Below are 25,319 nucleotides of genomic sequence, written 5' to 3' on the forward strand. Positions count from 1 at the left end.
CTGATCATGTGGCAGTGTAGAATAGCATAAAACAGGGGTGGTCAACTCAACTCCTGAAGCCCCCCTAACAGGTCACGTTTTCAGGATATCCCAGCTCCAGCACAGGTGGCTCAATCAGAGGCTCAGTCGAAGATTAAGCCACTTGTGCTGAAGCAGGGACTGATTGAGCCACCTGTGCTGAAGCAGGAATATCCTGAAAACCTGACCTTTTTGGGGGGCTTGAAGACTGGAGTTGAGCACCCCATGGCATAGAATAAGGACCAAAGTGGAGTAATTGCTACTTAATATAAATCAACCAACACTGTCTTTTTGGTTTTGTTAGGAATGAAAAATACCCAAATACATAATATCTGTCTCTTTTTCAAAGCCAAAATGTTACTAAACAGAAATGGTGAGACACTAACACTGCTCAATTGTAACATGTAAGTAAGCAAAGGGTTTCTTTTCTACTGGTCTTTTTCATCTTCTCCTAATGAAGATCAGCTGCGGATCACTGCGAGCCTCTCTCAGGCTGAAACGAGATAATTACAATGGGTTCTGCTGAAAAATACATTATTTAAGAGGTCAAGATTGCGAAACATCTAAATTTAGCAGTGTATGGGGGCTATATATCAAAGGTGCAGGCATAAAACCAAAGTCAGGATTGAGTTTGCTGCCCGGCTTTCTCTCCGCCTCGCTCCCTTTCAGGGTGTGCTTGTTTTCAGGATTATTCCATTTTGTATTGTATGACTCAGTGACAGTGGATAAGAGGTCAGTCATAAATAACCACTTAGCAAAATGGAAATAGTTCTCTTGGCAGAGATAAAAAAAAAAAAAAGAAGGAAGTGCATTTTAAAATATCACTTTTCATTAAATAAATGAATAATCACTCCGAAATTGGAGAAATGTGGACGTGACATTACATTTTTTTTAATCATTGTGATTTCATGAAAGATTTAATATTTTGTGGCGCCGTAATACCGGAGGAGTCGACTGTTGTTCCATTTTAAAATGGAAGTTCTGAGGACCATTTAAAGGTTGATGGGCAGTTGCAATTCTAAATCGTTCCACTTTCCAAAATACGGCTTGAAGTTGCAAAGTGGGAAGCTGCACACAAATCACACAACACAATAAATATTTTTACATACAGAGTTAGAAGGAACAATTTCCGGGGCTTATATTGGGTTCTATATAAAGTGTATATGCTATATGATTGTTTAAGTGTTATATAGTAATAATAATAATATTCTTGTATAGCGCTGCTAGTTTTACGCAGCGCTTTACAGAGACATTTTGTCTGTCACAGGTCCCTGCCCCGTGGAGTTTACAATCTATGTTTTTGGTGCCTGAGGCACAGGGAGATAAAGTGACTTGCCCAAGTTCAAAAGGAGCCAACACCGGGAATTGAACCAGGTTCCCCTGCCTCAAACTCTCAGTGCCAGTCAGTGCCGTTACTCACTGAGCCACTCCCGTTACTCACTGAGCCACTCCCGTTACTCACTGAGCCACTCCCTCTCCCATATATCATATAAACTTACCTTTACATGTGGAATGCTAGTTGAATATACACCTGTGAAGGTACAATGAAAACTAGAGGCATGCAATGCTTTTAACTTAGAATAATTAAAGTCCCATTTTCCAGGATGGCAGTATTGTCAGAAAATTCTTAGCACTGCCTCTGGAAAGTTAAGCTCTCATTTATTTTGGGCTCTGTGTAAAGGAAAACAGGTTATTCTGATAAATATTATACTTCACGTACATACACAATGTAACTGACATCACTAGCAATGGATGGGGACATTATTTGTGCTTATTGAGTCCTATAGATATGTCCGCGATTGTCAACCAGCGTGTCATGGCAACATGATTTCACGCGCCCCGCACCAGGTGTGCCACGCAGATCTGTAGCGCAAGAGAAGATTTAGGAGAATGCACAAAAATGCAGCTTTAACCTTACAAATAAAGTAAAAAAAAGGAGCGGTTCCATTTAAGTTTACAATAAAAAAAGAAAGAACTGCAGCATTACTATTAAGCATAGAAGGTCTGTGAAAAGGGAATGATGTTTCTGCATTTTCAAAATAAGGTAGGTGGACCATAAGGTTGAGAACTAATAATATATTTGTATGTGTATATATAAATCACGAATGATCACCCAACACTGACCTATACATATTTAATGTTCAATTTACTTGACGCGTATGCTGGTGGCTTGGAAGGTATGGCTTGATAATTAAGTTGTTATAAGGTACATACATAAATGATGTGCTCTGACTGTGATGAAGGTTTTTTTTTTTTTGGTTGCTAATTACAGAAGTAGATTAGCTGCTATTAAATCGTAACACAGTCTGAACTCTTATAAGTACCAGTAGTCTATATTGTATTGGGTTAACCCTTTTGCTGCTGGGAGGCGATGCAACTAAAGGGTTAAAAGAACCACATTCTTGCTTTGCCATTTATCTGTAATCTATTGTCTATTTTGCTACATTTACAGGAAGAGGAGCAAAAATCCAGCATTTAATAGGTCCAGAAAGATGTATTTTATGTACGTACCTTTTTCTAACGGCATGACGTCCTTTTTTTTTTTTTTTTTTGTTCGTTTGTTTTTTTTGTTTTTCAGCCAATGTTTTCAGTCGCGCCAAGCCTTGCCACCAATGCATCAGCAGCCTTTAATCCGTACATGGGGCCTGTATCTCCAGGCATGGTACAAGCTGAAATTATGCCTACTGCACAAATGCTGGTTGCAGGAAACCATGGAGTTGCAGCTGCACAAAAGTTGATGAGGACAGACAGACTGGAGGTAAGCGATCACTCCACTCACTTCACCACATCCCTTCCACCAACATACAACAAGTGCATCCCCACAATTTGGAGTTGACACGCGTAATCTTGAACGGATCTAACATTGTGGAAACATTGTCTCACACTACATTCATTTTATCACTTTATTTATTTTTTTAATCAACTAATTTTGACTTCACCTAATGGTGTCACATCCATGACTTGGTAATTATGTGGACGCAGTAGAACTTTTTTTGTCTTTTATCTTTAAATTTCTTGACTCCACATGCACTATTAAGAAGTTGTGTGAACAATTTATTTTTTGATTGACCTAATTAAGTGTTGCTGTCCTTTATACAGACTTTTGCTGCATTTTAATTGCTTTGGTTAAAGTCATATATCCCATACTGTGATGAATGCTAATGAGTTTGGTTCTTTACTTCTAGTAGCCGTTCTCTTATCAGCCTGAGATCTTTGAATGTGCAGCTTTTGTACAGAGACCTCATATTACTTCCAAAAATTAGGGACATTTGTTACCTTCTGAAAATGAAGAAATATGTGTACAGTACTACATTATTGATGAAAATGTACATATTTATTAAAAATGAGTGAAATAAAATAGTATATTTCATCTGAAATAATAGGTAGTACTAACCTCTGATTAAATGACGAGAAAGCATTACCTACTATTTAGCATATACACAAAAGAGAAACCCGCACAGCTGATGCTAACCACAGTGAGGTGCTGACTGGATGGAGACTGATTGTATCATATGGGAGAAAAAAGAACCCAGTCTTCCAGCACTCAATCACAAACAAATGTATAATTGTAAATTTAAAATACTTTATTGATGCCAAGAATAAAAAAATGGGTGTTAAAACGTAATTAAACGATGTATTGCAACAGCACGTGACTGTGTCCAATTGTTACCCACCTAGAGCTGGGTGGGTGGATGTTGTAATAAAATCCCTTATAGATATTCGGGATTTGGACTGCTATATGTTATAGCTTCCTAAAAGGTATAGGAAAGGAGCCTATAGAAACTCACCCAGAGGTGTTGTCAATATAAGTGTATCCGGGTATGTAGTGCACACTCACAAGATACACTTATGGCGCACTTGTATTAGTATACTGTGCAAGGTCAGACCGTATCCACCCCTATTGTGGGAATAAACTGCTCCCTGCGTGATATCTTAATTGGCGCTAGATCTATTGTGGATTCATATTACGCCCACATAATATGGTAAAACACAGGCTTGTAGGCAAGTATAAGGTTCATCAGGTATAAACTTTATTGACTGCAGAGTGTTAATTGATATAGAAACACCATAGGTGTTAGTGATAATGCCGTGGTGTTTCTATGTGTACTATAAACCCTGAGGGCTCACCTATGGTACTGTCAGTGAGGTGTAGGTGATCTTGACTCAGTATAGAGGTCTGTATATATTTATATTTGCCTGTTGATGCAAACCCCACTGTAGTTGTGGTTGCTGCAGCTGAGATCAGCACTAGTTATGGGGCTAATAAATAGACATAACAACTGACAGAATATATGAATCTCCTGAGCAGTTAAACACACTGACAAAATGCAAATAATGCCAACTAATAGGGTATGTGTGGGGTTAATGATGGGATGGAATCAGTGTGCAATCACCCCACCCCCCTTTCCCTATATAGCAGCTATATACCAATTGCCAGTTTATATAGGGGCCGGTCTAGCTGTAATGTATATAGCATGCCTGTCTGTAGGTGAGTTGTATAGTCCCCTAGAGGTACGAGGATCACGCTATATTGTTACAGAGCGCGATCCCGGCTTCACATGCACGCCGGGGGAAGCCGCAAATCACTCAACGCAGATCAGTATCCAACTGCTGTAGAATTTCAAATGCACTGGCTTCCCGCGTGTGCAGGAGATGATTGCCTGGGTAAGAGGATCACGCTGTATGGTAACAAAGCGCGATCCCCACTGAACATACACTTCGGGGGAAGCCACAAATCTTTTAACGCGGATCAATATCCCTCTGCTGTTAATTTTGAATGAACTGGCTTCCCGCGTGTGCAGGAGAAAAATGCCATTCCATGCTATATACATTACAGCTAGACCGGCCCCTATATAAACTGGCAATTGGTATATAGCTGCTATATAGGGAAAGGGGGGTGGGGTGATTGCACACTGATTCCATCCCATCATTAACCCCACACATACCCTATTAGTTGGCATTATTTGCATTTTGTCAGTGTGTTTAACTGCTCAGGAGATTCATATATTCTGTCAGTTGTTATGTCTATTTATTAGCCCCATAACTAGTGCTGATCTCAGCTGCAGCAACCACAACTACAGTGGGGTTTGCATCAACAGGCAAATATAAATATATACAGACCTCTATACTGAGTCAAGATCACCTACACCTCACTGACAGTACCATAGGTGAGCCCTCAGGGTTTATAGTACACATAGAAACACCACGGCATTATCACTACCACCTATGGTGTTTCTATATCAATTAACACTCTGCAGTCAATAAAGTTTATACCTGATGAACCTTATACTTGCCTACAAGCCTGTGTTTTACCATATTATGTGGGCGTAATATGAATCCACAATAGATCTAGCGCCAATTAAGATATCACGCAGGGAGCAGTTTATTCCCACAATAGGGGTGGATACGGTCTGACCTTGCACAGTATACTAATACAAGTGCGCCATAAGTGTATCTTGTGAGTGTGCACTACATACCCGGATACACTTATATTGACAACACCTCTGGGTGAGTTTCTATAGGCTCCTTTCCTATACCTTTTAGGAAGCTATAACATATAGCAGTCCAAATCCCGAATATCTATAAGGGATTTTATTACAACATCCACCCACCCAGCTCTAGGTGGGTAACAATTGGACACAGTCACGTGCTGTTGCAATACATCGTTTAATTACGTTTTAACACCCATTTTTTTATTCTTGGCATCAATAAAGTATTTTAAATTTACAATTATACATTTGTTTGTGATTGAGTGCTGGAAGACTGGGTTCTTTTTTCTCCCATATGATACTACTATTTAGCATCTGTTTTTACAGAGATATATGACAGGCCCTCCAAACTATTTTTGTGGGTGCGACTAGAGAAGAGGCTACAGCTTAGGATCAAGCAGGCAACAGTTTGAATATATTTCATTAATTTCATTGTTAAAACTGTGTGAAATAATGGCAGGCAGTCAGGGAGCTGGGCTACACTTACAGTAAACCTACAGTCATTTGTTATGAAAGGATTTTTAATATGTATAATTCATGCAAAAAAACCCCAAAAAACTAAAGTAGTTATAAAAGGATAAAGGGGAACTATTGTGAACCGTAAACCCTAATTTTTCATTTTTGCTCAACTTCCCTTGTTAACAGACCGGAAACCCATTACTAACTTTTTAGATTAAAAGTTAAAAGATGACCTTAAAAAAATCATTAATCATTTTTAAACCGTGCATCATAGGCTGTATCTCAAGTGCGCAGTTTAGGGACGGCTATGACCAGCCAGTCTCACACTCATATATACATATGACATAAACATAACTACAAATTGTTATTTAAGTCTACAGCCAATAAATAAAGTCAGCAAATGTGATGTTTTCATGGGGTTTGACTCTTACAGAAACCCAAACAGCTTTAAGTGTAGGTGTATATAGTTTGCACTGGAATAGTATTCCATAGTCGTAATAGTGATAGCATAATCATAAAAGAAATATGACAACTTAATTATAATGAAACAAAGTCCTTGGTGCAGACCTCGGGTGGGCAACTCCAGTCCTCAAGGGTCACCAATAGATCAGGTTTTCAGGATATCCCTGCTTCAGCACAGGTGGCACAGTCGAAGACTGAGTCACTGATTGAGCCACCTGTGCGGAGGCAGGGATATCTTGACAATTGGACCTGTTGGTGGCCCTTGAGGACTGGAGTTGCCCACCCCAGGTGTAAACTCGCCCTCCTCATCGGCAATGCTTATTGATGCTTGGAGGCAGCTGGGCATCTCCCTCTCTGATGCAGATTTCATTCTGCAGGCGTACTACTGGGCATCTCTCTAAGCTTTCTTCTACACTGCCTCGTATTAGCATATTCCTTTTAGCTTTCCTCTTGGCAAGTTTCATTTTATGTTCCTGCTCTTCCCGTTCATTCAAACCATTCTTTCCTCCAAACCACTACATCTTATGCTTTTCGTCCCTCTGCTTTCTCATATATTCTACTTTCAAGTACCTGTACGTAATACCAACACCTTCTTTTCCATTCTCCTTTTTGTTCATATTTTTAGTATCCTTTAGCTGCTACATGGATATGCAGAGCATTGCAGTAACGAGTGTAACATTACTACCTCATTACTCACAATACTTTCATTCCTGTTATTCTTGCTTAATTCCTGCATTGACATGTACTATATCCTGCTAATTGTAGCAGAGTCCGACCACTGGCTGTTCTCTGTCTTCCTGCGGCCGAAGAATTGAGTTTTATTCCATTTGTTTTGTATAAGTTGAATTAAGTAGAAATAGCCACGTTAGTCCAGAGTAAATGAATACTGCAGTATTAGGTGATACCTTTTTTAATTTGGACTAACAATTGATATTATAAGACAAGCTTCTCCTTTGTAAGAGAGGAGAAGTCTCGCTAGCCTGTCCTTGTGTATAATATCAATTGTTAGTCCCCCCAAAATTGGCATCCCGTACAGTATTATTGAAGTACTTCTTTCAAAGTAAAACTCTGATGCCGTGAGAACATTTTCTGACACATATTTGGGTTTTTTCAAAAACTAAATTTGTACAAAGTTTTATAATGAGTCATTAATAAAAAAAAGTGAATTAGGAAATATTTTGATCATATCTTTTTTGGAAAACGTATCTCTCTTGCTAGTTTTTAATCAGCCTTTCTTTTATTTTCGTCCCATATTTTCTTTACTGTAACAAACATTTTCTTATTGTTTATTTACATTGTCCTGTTTTTTTTTCTGTGTTTTGCCCTCTTTTTTTTTTTCATTAAACTCGTCTAGATCTGTGGCCTCTCTGTAAAAAGCTGTCTTTTTGACCACAGCCTAGATAATAAGCACAATTTTGACATTTGTTGATGGTGAAGGGACTGGCTGGAATGGAAACTGAAGTCCTCTTTTTATCCACAGGCCAGCTACAATCAGGCAATGAGAGCTTCCCCACGTTGCCCAACCAATGACCTCAACCCTGAAGTGGAGGGAGCACCCTCTTTATGGGTGAGAGGTAGTTCAGTCTCCATGCCAGCTCAATCCTGGGCCTCTCCTGAGCAGAGACTTCCAGTTGTGCCAAATTATGTGTGGTGGTTTTATGATGCGGACTCCTGCCCAATGGGAACCGAACTGAGACCAGCAAACTCATTTCACTTAGGACCTCAAGCGGGACTTGATCCACGTTCCCAGAAGAGAAAGGCGAGTGTTTTTCCACTATGCCAAATAGACAATATTATTTATATCTTCACTGTTGAAGAGGCTTTAAAGTGTTTTGCAGTAACTGGGTGTGCAGGTTCCTCCAACACCAAAACGTTTCAATTCTATTTTGTTTTCTTGCTCTTCATCTCACCTACCTGTTTTATGTCACTACTTCTTCCTTCTGAAACTCGTAGTCACAACACCTCGTGTGTCTTTAGGTTTCTCCGCATCCATTCATAATACTTCTGCTTCTTTTCTCACTATTATATTCTACATTCCATTAACATTTGCTGTTTTGTTGCAAAAAAACATATAATTTTTTCAGTGTCATTTTTTTTAAAAAAAAGCTGTTGTCTGTTTCTTTACATAAATGGTTAAAAACGATGTGATCTATATATTTTATATTGTTATCTGCATCTGACTAAACCTAAGATTATTTTCTCCTGATATGGCCATTGCTTTTCTCTTATTAGAAGAGGACTCCTTGGTTTAATAGTTTAATAAAACAGTATACCAGTTTGACAAGGTACAGTGCTCCCAACCACAGCTGTGTTGCCAGGACAGCAGGAGACAGGAGATATAGTCTGCTTACTGCTGGCTATAAACTGAAGCGTAAAAGTAAGGTTCATGCCCTTTACATTACTGTACGTATATTTTTATTAACCATAGCTACAGTAGTGCACACCACAAAGGCAGGTATTGTACTGTCATAGTGAGTGTTCTTTCCTAAAAATCCATAATATTGGGATTATACGGAATGAGCTCTGATAAGACAAATCCGTGTTTACTTTTCTGTTTATTCATTATGAAAGCACATAACACTTGTACGAAGCCGGTAATCACACGGTAACATGAGAGCAAGGCAGGGGGGTTACTTATTAGCTTTGTCAGATGTGTTTCTGCACTTCTCCTGCAAGGCTACAGTGCTTACATTTGTGTCACGTGCGTTTGCTTGGATAACACTATTCTGATAGAACACTATGTCATTTGTAAGAATGCTGCCATATATGAGATGTACCCGCCACAAATTGACACGGTTTGCAAGTCACATGCTGCCTTAACTATTGTGGTCGCTCCCTCAGGACACTCATACTTTTCAGTATAGGCAATTTAGGCTGAATTGATGTGTTGTTACATATTGCTGTTATCTTTTTCTTCGCCTGTGTAAGGTTGACCAACTGACCCCATGTCAGCCAGACTGGATCATATTGGGTGCAGTTGGCAACCTCACTGCCCTTCATTTAATCGCCTATCACTGCTGCAGAAGGAGCATAGCTGTTGAACTGCGCAGAGTTCATCACCTGTGCCTTCTTAATAAACACAATAGCGTTTTAAATGTACACGGCACACTGCTCTTATCAGGCAGGGGTGGGCAACTCCAGTCTTCAAGAGCTACAGTACCAACAGGTCAGGTTTTCCGGATATCCCTGCTTCAGCACAGGTGGCTCAGTCTTTGACTGAGCCACTGATTGAGCCACCTGTGCTGAAGCAGGGATATCTGGAAAACCTGACCTGCTGGTGACCATTGAGGACTGGAGTTAGCCATCCCTGGCTTAGTGATGGAGGGCTGGCCATACGCACTGAAATCAATGGCGTATATATCTTTTTTTACATTTATCTTGGCTTGCCTAAAGTGTCCGACAGTATTTTCATCGCACCATTATGTATGCAGGGCCCCTAGCCATGTTATCGCCATTCAGAATGTGTTTCATGGTAGATTTCAGTAATGAAAAGCAAACAAACACAATGTTAGATTTTAAACCACCGTTACTGCTCTTGGCATCAAATCCCATATACATTTCAATACTTTTACTACTGTTTTAAATAACTGATTTCCTGGCCCATAAAACCATCATTGTTTTAGATCTATATATGTGTCTAGAAAGCACAGGAACGTGGAACATGATCACTGCACAGTTGCAGTTTAAAGTGGTTTAAAGGGGGCAATCCTTAAATGTCCCTTTAACTACAATTCGTCTGCAGAGGAAACACATTTTAAACAACTTTTCACTTGTGCATTTCACTATTTGTGATAGACGTGTATAATTAAAGTTCCACGGGTCAAGGGAAAAAGCAAATGTAAAACAGGTTACATTGTAACCATGGTTTCATGGACCATATTCCCAAGGCACTGCTGACGTAAAATCATATACCATCAAAATAAGGTCATTTTATAACGCTGGCATTTGAAAAATGTGAGTATGTTTATAAGATATAAGACAAAAATGCTCTTTCATCAATGTCAAGATGGGGGAGTTAGACCAGGTGTGGGCAGCCTATTTTTCAATGTAGCCACAGGTGTGGCGAATGAGAAGTATTGTATTGTATGTCTTTATTTATATAGCGCCATAAATGTACATAGCGCTTCACAGTAGTAATACATATCATATAAATAACAAATAATATAAATAACAGATCATGTGAATAAGTGCTTCAGACATAAAAGTAACATTAAGGAAGAGGAGTCCCTGCTCCGAGGAGCTTACAATCTAATTGGTAGGTAGGGAGAACGTACAGAGACAGTAGGAGGGAATTCTAGTAAGTGCGTCTGCAGGGGGCCAAGCTTTGTGTATCATGTGTCCATGATTATCCAGTGCTATTCATATGCTTCTTTAAGCAGATGTGTCTTAAGGTGGGTCTTAAAGGTGGATAGAAAGGGTGCTAGTTAGGTATTGAGGGGAAGGGCATTCCAGAGGTGTGGGGCAGATGTGAGAAAGGTTTAAGGCGGGAGAGAGCTTTAGATACAAAGGGGGTAGAAAGAAGACATCCTTGAGAAGAACGCAAGAGTTGGGATGGTGCATAGCGAGAAATTAGGGCTGAGATGTAAGGAGGGGCAGAAGAATGTAAAGCTTTAAAAGTGAGAAGTGAAAATAGCCACACCATGTAAACATTGAGGTATTATGTTGCGCATGCGAAAATGTAAAACACACACTGTTTGAACAAGTTTATTCACAACATGAACACTTTGACTCATCATCATCATCATCTCATTCCCCCTTCATCATCATCTCATTTCCCCCCCTCATCATCTCCTCGCCACCATGATCATCATCTCCTTTCCCCCCATCATCATCATATCATCTCATTCCCCCCCTCATCATCTCCTCACCACCATTATCATCTCATTTCCTCCCATCCTCATCATATCATCTCATTTCCCCCCGCCTCATCATCATCTAATTCCCCCCCCCACTCCTCATCATCTCTTCACCACACTCATCATCTCATTCCCCCCCTCATAATCTCTTCACCACCCTCATCATCATGATATAATTCCCCCTCCCCATCATCATCATATCATCTCATTTCACCCCCTCATTATCATGTAATTTCCTATTATCACCCCCCCATCCCATCATCACCCCCCATCATCATCATCCTCCCTCCGTCCCGGTCCCCCCAATATCATGATCATCCCTTGAGCCAGCATTGGGTTGCTTCTTACCTTGCCAGACAGCACCGGAATAGGAGTCTGTGGAGCGGTCGCCGCCGGGGTGTGTGCTCCGCCCCGCCCTGCCGTGCTCTCATTGGATCTCTCTCTCCTTCACTCACCACTTGCCTCCCGGCCACCGTCCGCGGCCCGTCCCCTCAGCAGTAGCGCTGCCATTGGGCACCGCTGCTGCCGATGCACTCGCGCATGCCGCCGCACTCGCACATGCCGCCGCACTCGCGCATGCCGCCGCACTCGCACATGCCGCCGCACTCGCACATGCCGCCGCACTCGCGCATGCCGCCGCACTCGCGCATGCCGCCGCACTCGCGCATGCCACTGCACTCGCTTCCCATTTCCCATTACTTGCAAAGTACAATTCGCCTCACTTTGGTTGCGAATTCGCGACAGGGTTGCCCACCTTAGGCTGCGTCCAGGGTCAGCGCTTATGCGCTGAGGCGCGCTCACGCTCGGCAGTGAGCCCCTGCAGCCGCAATGAGAGCGGCTTTAGCACGGGCTCGCTTATGCTTCCGCAAGCGTGCGGAAGCGTAGGTCTTATTCAATTTTTAGTTTCAAGCGCTCAAGGGAGAGCAGGGCCGGTCACGTGAGCGATTCGCCCAATGAGGGCGAACCAGCTCCGTGACATCACTGGCCCGCCCCCCGACATGCCCCCGGACGGCGCGCGGACCAAGGCCGGGGAAAGCACCCGCTTTCCCTCAGCCTCCGCGCACCTCAGCACGGCTGAAGTCCTATAGACAATATCCAACTCATGGAAATGACCAGTAGAGGGCAATCATGAAACAGAAAACACAATGTTTCTCTCTGTGTGCCCACACAGCTGTATTCAGATGCTGTTGCATAAAGGATTTGTATCATACAGCTTAGAATGCCCCTCAAATAGCAAAGTGTTTAATCCCTGAAGGGGCCTGCTTTGCAAAGTCATTATGTTATTATGTTAACCACAGTGCCATTGACAAAACGATAAATCATAAATAGAAAATAAATCAAGGGAGTAGAACGCTATCAGTAGTAATAATATTTGCTAAATGAATACTAAACGGAGTGGGAGAATAAAGTTATGATGGGTTCTTGACACAAAGGACCTTGCAATCCCTATTTGGGATTTGAATCACAGGGGACTTCTAGAGAGGAAAAAAGGTGTAATTAATTCTTACATTCAACCGATTTGACCATTTAGAGAACATTTTGGAGGATCCCCCCCCCCCCAAACCGCATAGGGTAAGGGGTTAGAAGTTTTAGAGTAAGAGATAAGGTTAGGGGGTTAGGGGTTTTAGGGTGAAGGAATGTAGAAGAGAGGTACTTGCCCTGCACTCCCCTTGTTCCTATGGATCATTTTCTTGTCCAGTTATTTTGAAGGGTGTGGCTTCTCCGTGGCGGGATTCCCGAACCGCCAACGTGTAATCACGGTAGAAAAGGAGAAAAATAGCCGCACTTCTTTCAAAAGATCCTTAGATCATTTATTGCAATTCAGTGTGCACCTGAGGAAGGGTTAGCACTGGTCCCCGAAACGTCGTGCTAGCTTTTGTCTCACTGAATTGCAATAAATGATTTAAGGATCCGATTTTTCTCCTTCATTTCTACTGTTGTTTTACGGTAAGGGGTCCAATTAGGGGTAAACTTTAGGATTAGGGGTTTTATGATAAGGGTAAGGTTTGGGGGATTAGCGTTAGGGGCTTATCTTTACGGCTGATTGGCGGCGGCGAGATGCCATCGGCTAAATGTCCTAGACCATTCTTGAATGCAAAAGGAATTGTCACAGGAGGTTTTGCTAATTAAATCCTTCTGTGCTGGAGAAGTGTTAATTGTACACGATATGAAATGCATTTTAAAACAATGACGAGAGAAATACACAATGTATATAAAACAGTGCAAAACATGCGACATGCATTTCACGTTTTGGTTGAACAGGTTTTAAATCTCCCTTTATACATGTGGAATACTGTTACACCTTTCTTGGCATTTATCAGGGTTTTAAAAATGGAGGTGCTAAAGTTGCTGCAGAACCTCCCTTTTTTAATGTGTTTTATTTCCTCCGCTTGATTCTGTTAGTTCGGCAAACAAGGGCCTATTATCTTTATGAAATGTATTAAAGCAGCAGAGCATGCGGCAGGGTGTCGCTTTTTAATTTTGTTTGAATTATTACTGGATTGAAGCAGGCGGTCTCCAGAGCTGAACTGTGTTCATTTCCACGCCTGGGACCCCCTGCTTCCCACACTTACCTCCGTGTTCAGGTAACACAGGCCAATAGGAAGCCACAAGGGGTGATGTGACGGCTTCTTATTGACCTGCAGAACGCTGGACATTTAAACACCGCCATTTTGTTATTCACACAAGTTCCCTGACTGCAGACACTTAACGGAGGTAAGGAACTCAGGAAGCAGGGAGACCTCGGAGCTGAAATAAACGGGGTTCCACTCCGGAAACCCCCTGCTTCAATCCTGGAATAAGACAAATTAAATAAATTAAATTGCCCAGTGCTACATTTTGGCTGCTTTAACCGAGCAGAAAAGATGATTTCAGAGGACTTAGATGCCCCCCTTGTGGCAAACATGTGAACAGCTTTCTTGTACCACAGAATTATTCAACAGTGCCATTATCATCAGCAGGGAGATGAAATATAGCCTGAGGGTTTGGCAATGATTTCTTGCTAAATCCCGAGCCGATATAAATATCTGTTCAAATAGGAGTCATCATTTACAGCGACATTATCATACATGCAAATTTTGGTGTTGTTGCATCTCTGGCCTACGTTGGCCGCAAGTGAATTCATGACACTGACAAAAATTATTATTATTTTTTTTAGTCATCAATTACTTAAGTAACAATACTTTTAAATCATGTTTGAAATTCCTGTATATTATCCTTTGCTTCCAAGGGGGTATCTAATAAGGGGCCATGATTATAAGAATCAGCTCCTAGCCCTCTTCCCTGCTAGATCACTAAGAATACAAGACGCGGAGAGATTAGGCAGCAAAACCTCAAGTGACAATGTTTGGAAACACATATACATAATATACCGATGAAAATGAATTTGGAATATTGCCTGATCTTTTATAGAATGGACCCAATCAGTTAGTTGTAGCTTATTAAACGTGTGATTGTTATTAATGAATGTTTGTTTCTCTGGGGGACTGCACCTTTAATGCAAACCTCAGCCCGGTCGGTACGTGTCCTTTGTTGATGTGTGTGTGCTTATTCTCTGCAGGTATGTCGAGAGTTCCAACGTGGCAACTGCAACAGGGGAGAGAATGAGTGCCGGTTTGCTCACCCAGCCGAGAGTGCAATGATTGATACCAATGATAACACGGTCACTGTGTGCATGGATTATATTAAAGGAAGATGCTCAAGGGAAAAGTGCAAATACTTCCACCCTCCTGCACATTTGCAAGCCAAGATCAAGGCTGCCCAGTACCAAGTCAACCAAGCAGCAGCTGCTCAGGCAGCAGCCATGGTGAGTTAAACCAACTCATTCCAAAGCTGCGCTGTTTGCTGCCACCCAGATTACTTACTACACACAGCCACACTATGTTAGTAACTGTTAGTCCTGATGAATCACATCCTGAGCTGCAAGGTGTGATATAACACGCCATACTTACATACATTTGGGAGGGAAGCAGCATGGAAGAGCAACGTGCATGCACAGATAATTCACATTCTGCCGATTGTACAGGATCTGTGCATATGTAAGTCTGAAGCAGTTGGCCTTATTTCAATAGGTAGAAGTCCAAACACAAATAGAAGAGTGTAGCATCTTTATCAATATCTCTTATTATGTTTGGTGGGCAAAAGACAGGGGTAACATCTGCACCTATGCATACAGATGTAGCCAGACTAACTGATTTCGGCCGTGGAAATCCTGACCGCGGCATGTCCTGACAGAGGGAAATCTCTCTGTGTGAGGGGGGGGGGGGGGGGGTCCTATTCAGAAGAGCGGACCTTCTGCAGGCAGCCGCGGCTTTTACAGCCTCCAGAGGCTCCAGGGACAGAGAGTCTGGCTACATCTGGGCTAGAAGTAAGGGCGAGTGGTTAAGACGAGTTGGAGGTTAGTGGCCATCTAGGTGCTTGCTTAGCAAGCTTCACTATAATAACATTCTGGAGCAATGTAACACTGCAAGTGGAGAAGGTAAAAACATTTCTGCTGTGTAAAAATGTCACATCTCTGCTGTGTAACACTACGGGCTACATTCACTAAAGGTCCACAAAGCTGCGTTAAATTTGGCGTTATCAAATAATGGAATCATAGTGATTTTTTTTATTACTGTCATATTCACTAAGAATTATTTGTTCATTACTTGGTGGCGACGTGCAGCTCATTTGCATACACGCATGCATTGACTCAAAATGCGTTAATTGACGTTTGCGATGCCATTGTGGGAGGGTGAAAGATATCACACTTCTCTACCATAGGGTTATGTAGAAGAAGCTCTTAAAAATCCCTATGGCAGAGAATCGTTGAACCTCTTTGATGCCTCTGCTACTACTGCATTGTAGGATGTCTTTAGGCACCAAATGGATTTACATCTAGCATAAACATCCTACAAATAAAACATCAAAAGCATAATGTGTGCACGTGCAAATGTTAAACCTTCAATAGCCTAAGTGGCCAGGTAGTTTATAAGTCGACCATGACTAGATGGGCACTTGTGCTACTAAGGGGTTAATATATTCTGTTCTAAAATGTATGTATTTGCATCACCTATTCTTGGTTGGCTAGTGTTCTCTTGCTTATGCATACAGTGGCCATTGTATGCATAGGCAAAATAGACTTAACGCCTGTCTGCGGGAGGTGATAGAAATTGGCGGTATTTTTGCCGTTAGTCCGATAGCTCCAGGTGTCAGACTGTAGGGAATAACACGTGAATATGTAACGTGAGATGAATTACTTGTGTGCCAATTTGCTTATGGTGCATTCAAAATAATGCTGACATATCTCTCATCTCTGCTTTACTGCTAGCGATATGGCTTTGCTGAATAGGTTGATAAATAACATTGGTGATAAACACTGATAACGCCATGTTTTTTTCTATGTCTCTACCTTTAGTGAATCTAGGCCTATGTATTATGTCCCTATCGTTTCTTACGTGGGAGTAGAAGTTTGCGTTAGGATGTACTTTAAGCTCCAAGTCTGGCTGTTTTGAATTTAAATGTTGTTTTTCTATGATACTCTCTAATATAGACTTGTGACTCAAACTCCCATTAAATGTGTGATAAAGGATACACAGGTTTCTGATATAGGATGTTGATGCAAAAATACTAAACCGTGTTTCATTCTCACACTGCCGTCTTCTGATACTCTCAGTAGATCCCTTAAAGCAGCAATTCCCTGTTTTGGGGTAGGAAGGGTATCCCACCAGAATCCATGGGGGCGGGACCTGTAGTGGGGTGGGGGGCTGGGTTCCATGGTGCCCTGATGTCCGGTGCTGACACAGCTACAAACATGGCTGTGGGGTCACCATTAAAAAGCTGCAACATCACCTCCTGGTAGTATCGCAGCTTTCCTTTCCAGACCAAGCGCTAACCCCGCAGCCATTTTTAACCTTCCCCTTTGCCCGTTAGACGGCCGCCTTGCCGTTCCTAATGTAGGGAGTCCCTTGACATTGGAGGACCAGGGGCGGATAAGCTCCAGGGGGTCACCCGGTTCAGGGAGATCAGTTGTAGCCAACTCCAGTCCTCAAGGGCCACCAACAGGCCAGGTTTTAAGGCTATCCCAGCAACAGCACAGGTGTCTCAATCAGTGGCATCCTTAAACCCTGACCTGTTGTTGGCCCTTGAGGACTGGAGTTGGCCATTCCTGAGGTAGACTAACAAAAATGAAATTAAAAGAATCGGGCAAAACTGCTGCTTTTAATGTTTTTTTGTTTTTTTTTGCGTTAAGCAACACACCAAGAAAAGCCCCATTATAACAGCAGCTTGTAATAAACTAAACACATTCACCTAACTTTAGTAGCAATTCGGACACTGCCCTCCGAATGCATCATTACAAATGCCGTTTGCGGGGAGTAGGAGGGAAGTACATTCTTATATAGAAACTGGGGCCAAATACATATTCCGAGTTACTGTATTTGAAATTGTCCCTGCCAGTATTGTTATACTAACACTTATTATCAATTAACTTGTTCTTTGATACCTACTTTACTTCATCACTAATTGAAATGAAAAAAAAAAAGCATGGGAAATGTGACTAAAAAAAAATGGATTGATTTGATGGGACTGGTCCTTTAAAACGGTGACGAGCTCCAGATTACGGAGCATAGTGTGAGGAATGAGGCCGTTTCTGCGTTCCTTTTGATGGATGCTTTAAGAAAAAGATCAGCAAAAAGCGGACTGCCTCTTTTTCTGTCGTTTCTGTTAGAGTAACTTGTGTTGGTAATTATTAATTAGAACAAGGTTGTATCTCACAATAACAACAACTCAGAGCCTTTACTGTGCATGCTTAGTCTTGTTATTTGTTGTTTATGGCATTCGGATGATTTGTTTTTTTTATTTGTTTTTTTTCTCACCTACCAAAATATGCACTGCTGCCCCCATGATGCACCTCTGCTTGCTGTTTATGTTAATGCGCTTGAACCCCATTGGCCCATTGCCATCATGTGCTCGCTGCCTGCTAATTAAGACTCAGTCGGCTGTCAAATCACTGAAGCGACCCCTCGAGGCAACCTTTGACCTGGTACTATGACCTTTCACCTTTTAGCTTGGCATGTAGCTTTATTGTACAAACCAGTTTAAAACTTACAAATATATATATATATATTTTTTTTTTATAAACGTTTTCTGTTGTACATTCTGAAAATACAATGGAAAACTGAGTGTGGTTTTCTGATAAAAAAAATACAAAATAGGGCTGTGAAATTATTGTTAATATTTGAAATCTGTTCCGATTGGACAGCATACCACATTCAGTTTGGCCACAGCAGAAAAGGGCTCAGTTAAAATTCTCAGTGGGCACCAAATTTATACATGTTAATGTAAATGTTTGTATCTGTGTGTGTGGCATGGCTTTACTGCTACTTTTATGTACCTGTAGTTTTAACATGTGTAAGTCAATGTTAACATACCTGCATGCACTGGTACAGTTTGCATGTCTTGGGTTTTGGGAAGTTTGGGTTACCGTTCAATGTGATTGTACCTTTTTCAATCATTCTGTAATACAACTGTTAACATTGCTTTAACTGTTGAACCTCATGGAGCTAGCAGTGCAGCTTCCCCCCCTCCCCCTCAATTTATTACCTTTTATTTCAATATTATATTATGAGACATTAATTATGCTGATATACATCACCTACCTGCCACAGAGATCCCTTATATATTTATTAATCGATTCAAATATGCTTTTTTTTTCTTCCTAATTAAAGTGTATAAAGGTGCAATCTATACATAGTTTTGGTTAATGAGTTATTATGGCCTCTCTTTTGAGAGGGGATTGCACTTTAAACCTTTTTGCTGCCAGATGGGGCGTTGCTGGCTCCTCTGTCAGTGAAAGGGTAACTATGTGTAGCCCTGTAGACTAGCTTTGCCGCTGCTTTTGCCGATGCCTCGTTTCCCTTCAGCCCTGGACAGGCCTGCAGAGAATGGCTTGACACGGCGCTGCAGTCCTCTCTAGCTCTGAGGGCGATACAAGCGTCATGTCGCGGCTTTTCATTTGTATTTATTGCTTCTCCCCTTTCTTTTACTTCGACTTAAAGGGATTTCCTCAATCTATACTTCCCCCATTACCAAAGAGGCCTGCACTTGAAAAAACCAATGGTGCCACCGCAATGTTTAATACGGGTTTTTTCCAGTACCAACAGGCTCTTGCCAACATGCAGTTACAACAACAAGCTGCCTTTTTCCCACCAGGTAAGAGAAACCACTTGATGTAGAGAACTGGGCCATGTTTAGAAGCAAAGTGTAAATGAATCTTTCGTGACCCCGTGGACATATTTGCCACGCCAGAGCTTTGATGTTTACAAATACAGTACATAAGGCAAATTTACAAATCCTGAAGATGCCCCAAACAGGTCAGGTTTTGAGGATATCCCTGCTTCAGCACAGGTGGCTCAGTGACTCAGTTGACGACTGAGCCACTGACTGAGTCATCTGTGCTGAAGCTAGGATATTCTTACAACCTGACCTGTCGCAGAGGTTCTTGAGAACCGTGCATGATGTGTTCGTGTTAGCCTTTTTTCAAATTCCAGATTAATCTTCATTTTTACTTTAGACCTCCGGGTCTTAGAAAAATGTCCATCTGTCTTTATCTGAGCTGTTGGGTTTCTATTTTATGTTATTTCTACACACATCTGGTAGGAGAAGGGTAATCTCACAGCCACCCTTTTCTTCGTTTTAGTATAGATTAACTCTTTCTGCCATCAGCTTAACACTGCAAAGTTATTTTTAATTGTGGAACTGTCAGCTAAGTAATACAACCTAAATACTTAGTATGTTCTTTTATGAGTAAATCAGTAATGCCATATGTTTCATAAAACTAGCAATTTGGCAGCAAATTGTATAGATTCAAAACACATAGTGAAACCCTTGCAATACTTTTCTGCTATAAGCACAATTATCTCACAATAAGTCTGCGCCCCCCGCCTGATCTCCCGCCCTGCTCGCGCCTCACCCCCCCCACCCACACCCCCCACCTTACCTTGGCTCCGGCGTCAAATGACGCCGCGGGGTCGTGTGACGTCACGTCGCCATGGCGACGCGTCGTCTGAAGCCAAGGTAAGGGAACTTACAGAGGCCTCGCGTGGTCTCCTGGCATTTCAGTTAAATACTTTGGAGGAGAGCGCAGGACCTCTGTAAGCGCCGCAACCCCCCTAAAAATCTCGCGCCCCCCAGTTTGTGCACCCCCTGATCTAAAGTAAGCCGCATTTGAAGTCTCAGATATGATTTACTATCATTTGAATACATGATGTAACAAAGTTCATAGAGAGGGCATTTAAAAAAAAAATATATATATATATAGATCACGATTATAAACGTAATACCAGATTTCTAAATAGAATCGCCTGCAACAAAGGTACTGTAATTACAAAAAACATCCAAGCTCTGCAATAGGGAAAGGGGCACATGGTATAATTAACCCAGACCTCACTTCTGTGCGGGAAAATGCTTATGAACAACCGCCCTCCCCCCGCTCCCTCCAAAAAAAAACTATAATCCAAGAGGACATTCCTGGAGAGTGAATATTACATTGATGAATAAAAGTGTCAATTTAATAGCATTTTAAAAAAATGTTACTTCAAGGTCTGACTGCAATTTGTATTAATATGAGCCGAGGCTGCATTATTGGAGATTCAGAGAGCTCTGACAGGCTCTCTCTCTATATATATATAATTATATACACATAATAAAACATGATCCCTTTTGGAAATCAATGTGACTTTGTGCAAATACAGCACCGTGCAACACAATAAAATGCAGTGAAAGGTCCCCCTCCTGTCCACTGTCGTCGTCCCCCTCCTGTCCACTGTCGTCGTCCCCCTCCTGTCCACTGTCGTCGTCCCACTCCTGTCCACTGTCGTCGTCCCCTCCTGTCCACTGTCCCGTCCCCTCCTGTCCACTGTCCCGTCCCCTACTGTCCACTGTCCCGTCCCCTCCTGTCCACTGTCCCCGTCCCCTCCTGTCCACTGTCCCCGTCCCCTCCTGTCCACTGTCCCCGTCCCGTCCTGTCCACTCTCACCCCCCCCTCCTGGCCACTCTCACCCCCCCTCCTGTCCACTTTCCCCCCCTCCTGTCCACTCTCCCCCCCTCCTGTCCACTGTCCCCCCCCTCCTGTCCACTGTCCCCCCCTCCTGTCCACTGTCCCCCCCTCCTGTCCACTGTCCCCCCCTCCTGTCCACTGTCCCCCCCTCCTGTCCACTGTCCCCCCTCCTGTCCACTGTCCCCCCCTCCTGTCCACTGTCCCCCTCCTGTCCACTGTCCCCCGCCCCCCCACACATGTCCACTGCCCCCCCTCCTGTCCACTGTCCCTGTCCCCTCCTGTCCACTGTCCCCGTCCCTCCCCATCTCCTGTCCACTGTCCCTCCCCCCACCCCCCCTCCTGTCCACTGTCCCCCTCCTGTCCACTGTCCCCCGCCCCCCCACACATGTCCACTGCCCCCTCTCCTGTCCACTGTCCCTGTCCCCTCCTGTCCACTGTCCCCGTCCCTCCCCATCTCCTGTCCACTGTCCCTCCCCCCACCCCATCTCCTGTCCATTGTCCCTCCCCCCACCTTTTCCTAGCGGGAAATTTCACTCACGGGCAACGCCGGGTCTCTCAGCTAGTATATATATAATTATATACACATAATAAAACATGATCCCTTTTGGAAATCAATGTGACTTTGTGCAAATACAGCACCGTGCAACACAATAAAATGCAGTGAAAGCAGCAGTCCATTTGATATAAATAGTTTAGTAACATTTTCAAAATCCGAATGAGTAAGAAGTTGCTATGCAACTCGCAGCTAGCAGACGTTCCTCAGGTCTGCCATCTTGGATTTGTGCTAAGCACAGCAGAACTTCTTTTTGGTAACGTGACCCAGTTTACTGCTTATTTGACCGACACTGACTTGAAGGCGCACTAGTCAAAGTGCTAATGGAAGTGCTTCAGACTGAGGCTGCGCTTATAGTGCCGGCGACGTCAGGCTGTGGTTGCTCGAAAAATCAAATTGAGATGACGTCCATCGATCGCGACCAAGCCGTTTACTATAAGCGCACGAGGCGGCGGCAATGAATTTGTTTTGTCGCGATGCTGTCGCCGGCACTATAAGCGCAGCCATCGGAACCCCTTAAATTAGTACCTTTTTGAAATATTGTTCAAACTGAAGCGAGCTTTGTAAAATGCATTGCACTATGGATAGTGCTGCACACGCATTGGCGTCCATGTGGCAGCTTTATGTGGCAAAGCTTATATCTTATAAACTAGAGTTGACTGAAGCTTTAAATGTTCACTCCTACTTCACTGGCACCGAGTATACAAAAAAAAGTGATGCATGTATGCAGGGAATAATATTCACTAAGGAAAAAAATTATATTCAAGTAATGGCTGCCAGTAATGGGCTGTCTGCGTGTCAGTTAGTCATTAATTACTTGTTGGCGGGGGAAAGCTGTTGATGTGCCTGGGAACTTAAATAAAAGCTGCTGAGTAAATAGGAATGAACATTTGAAAACAAAAAATACTCACCGACTGCACCTTTCTGACACACATTGTAGCCCAAGGTTGCTCTGCTTTGCCAGCAACCTGGTGTCATGATTATTAAATACAGTACATATTGTCTTGGTGATTGCAACACTAACATATGAGGCCATGGGTACAACAGTTCAATCTTTCCACCTGCACTCCAGACAAATCCTAATACTCACCTGTGTTGATCTGTGATTTGAGTATGCTCACCGTTATACTGTATGGCATATGCCACTGTTCTCATAATAACCAATCTTTCTTGTTCAAATAATTTTTCTAACCACACGTGTGATGGGTTGTTTTAATTCTTTTCCCCTTTCCAATCCACCTTCCTGTTGCAATGCATGATGGGCAGGCTCAATATTGTGCATGACACCCGCTGCAAGTGTTGGTAGGTGCCAGCTTTGTTTCTTGATTATCTTAAATGCCTGAGGGACTTTGCACACACAATTTCTCGCTAAATACGCAGTCATTGTATTCGTATTCTTTTGCAATGAACTTAATTTGCTAGGTGATCTTTTCATACTTAGTATTTCAAATATTATATTTACGGCCAGCTTTGCAGGATTTTGCCTGTATTGTCCCAGTGTTTTAAAGTATTTAATTAAAATTGACTTTGTTTATGCTATTTAATCCAGTTAGACGTCTGTTTTAAGGGGCTTCATCTCATGCGAATGAAAGATGACTTAGATATTCTCCAGGAGCAAATTTGAAAGCTTAATTAATATCTCCTGATTTAGAATAATACAAATTAAGCTCGTCTGTTTTGAATGCCTTTATTTTGATGGTAACAAACATTTCCCCCTTTCCCCCCCCCCTCTTTCATCCCACACCTTCCCTCTTCTCCCTGGATTGCTGTCCTGCTTTTACACTCTGCTTGCATTTCACTCGCTGGTGACGTTGTGTCACGTGGCTGCTCGCTGCGATAAACACTATGCCCCATTGTTCTGCCACGTGTTGCTATGGTTCCCATTCTGCTACATTCTCTTCTGTATGTTGCTTATATGATTTCCCTCCGAAAGTTCCCATGTTGCACGGTGCATCGCCAGCTGCTGTGTCCGCAGCAGCAACATCGGCCTCAAGTGTTCCCTTCGCTGCAGCAGCCGCAGCCAACCAGGTTTGTAGATTTACAGCTTTGTTTCCTTGGAGCAATTCTACGTCAGGGCTTTTTAGTATCAGGCCGGGTTCAGCCGGCCTCTTGTTGGCCTACACATTCTTTCTAAAGGCATCTTAGCAAATCTATATACGCAGGGTTGCCACCTTCTACTGAAGGCTAACCCGGATCTGTTTTTTTTTTTTTTAATGCGGCACTTACCTTTAGCGGCATCTCCTGGCACCCTCCGGACACCTCCCCCAGCAACTCCCGTCAATATGACTGCGTGATGCCAAATGGCGCTGCGTTGCCATGACGACGGGATTCTTTGTGACGTCACACAGCGTCAAGTTGACATGACAACAGGGCGCCTAGGCGTCACGTGATGTCGCTTTGTCATGGCAACGGGCGTCACCTGATGCTGTTACGTCACGCAGCGTTCCTGTTGGCATGGCAGCGCGGCACCATTTGACGCCGCACGGCCATATTGGCAGTAGTTGCAGGGGGAGATGCCGGGAGGACACCGAGGATGGTGGGAGACACCGTTGCCACCCGGAGGTTTAATAGGTAAACCCGTAGTCCGGAGATACGTGGCCAAAACCCGTAGTCTCTGGATGAAACCCGTAGTGGTGGCAACCCTGTGTATATGTTGCATTCGCTGTTTTAAAAACATAGCAGTTGCTGATTTGATAGAGAAAAGCTTGGGCGGTATTTAGTGGCACAGGAGAAGTCCATGCAAAAGCTGGTAATATGAACAATGCGTCCTACTTCAGCATGTAGCATGATGGAAGCGTGGTAAATAAGGGAAAGAAAAGAGAACCCCATTTTGTTGCGCACTACATTAAAGAATGGTGGTTAACTACCTTTACTTTTAAAGCTGCAAACCAAGCAATATCCTACAGGTGTGTTTTTTTTTCTTAGTAAATCAGTTCTGTTCCATGAGAAAAACAACTCTGAATGACATTTTTAATGTATTATAATGTAACAAGCATTTTTTGTTTCTGTAGCAACCATTTACAAAGTCACACCCCCGTCCTCATCTGAAACAGATTCTGGTACACCCTTTTTTGAGCCCTGCCCTCTCTTTAGCAGCGCACCAATTGTATCTAGGGACTGCCTGGTCACATGATCTTCCCCAAAGAACTTTGCATCTTTGGTCCTCTTCTGCTGCATTGGCAGACATTTAGTGAATGATCGATCACAGGAGACGATCGGCAACTTAGCTAATTACGTATCATTGTCTGGATTGTATTGATGCACATATTAAAGGGGAAAAAATTGGGGTTCTCTTTGCCTTGTTTATTATTGGTACATTGCCCCAGTTAGCACCTTACTTCTTTATTTTCGGCTGAGCGAGAGCCCAAGTCTTCCCTGCCCAGGGATACTTATTCTGCCTCTCACGATGGAAGTGTGAACTAAAGAAAAACTGAATGGAGGCAAAC

At 42.7% G+C, this 25,319-nt stretch overlaps 1 protein-coding gene across 32 annotated transcripts in view; it reads left to right on the forward strand.

Moving 5' to 3' along the window:
- Positions 1 to 25,319, forward strand: part of MBNL1 (muscleblind like splicing regulator 1) — a 149,730-nt gene that overhangs the window by 113,708 nt on the left and 10,703 nt on the right. For 11 of the 32 annotated variants that reach the window (XM_075570472.1, XM_075570494.1, XM_075570487.1 and 8 more), the window contains 7 exons: positions 2,597 to 2,776; positions 7,909 to 8,187; positions 14,844 to 15,089; positions 18,252 to 18,305; positions 19,321 to 19,474; positions 23,140 to 23,175; positions 23,807 to 23,901. In XM_075570472.1, coding sequence (XP_075426587.1) covers positions 2,597 to 2,776; positions 7,909 to 8,187; positions 14,844 to 15,089; positions 18,252 to 18,305; positions 19,321 to 19,474; positions 23,140 to 23,175; positions 23,807 to 23,901 — 1,044 coding nt within the window. The remainder of the gene's footprint in view (positions 1 to 2,596; positions 2,777 to 7,908; positions 8,188 to 14,843; positions 15,090 to 18,251; positions 18,306 to 19,320; positions 19,475 to 23,139; positions 23,176 to 23,806; positions 23,902 to 25,319) is intronic. The other 21 variants (XM_075570488.1, XM_075570495.1, XM_075570491.1 and 18 more) reach the window with 16 other exon arrangements.

This window comes from Ascaphus truei, chromosome 14, assembly GCF_040206685.1.
Source record: "Ascaphus truei isolate aAscTru1 chromosome 14, aAscTru1.hap1, whole genome shotgun sequence".
NCBI lineage: Eukaryota > Metazoa > Chordata > Amphibia > Anura > Ascaphidae > Ascaphus > Ascaphus truei.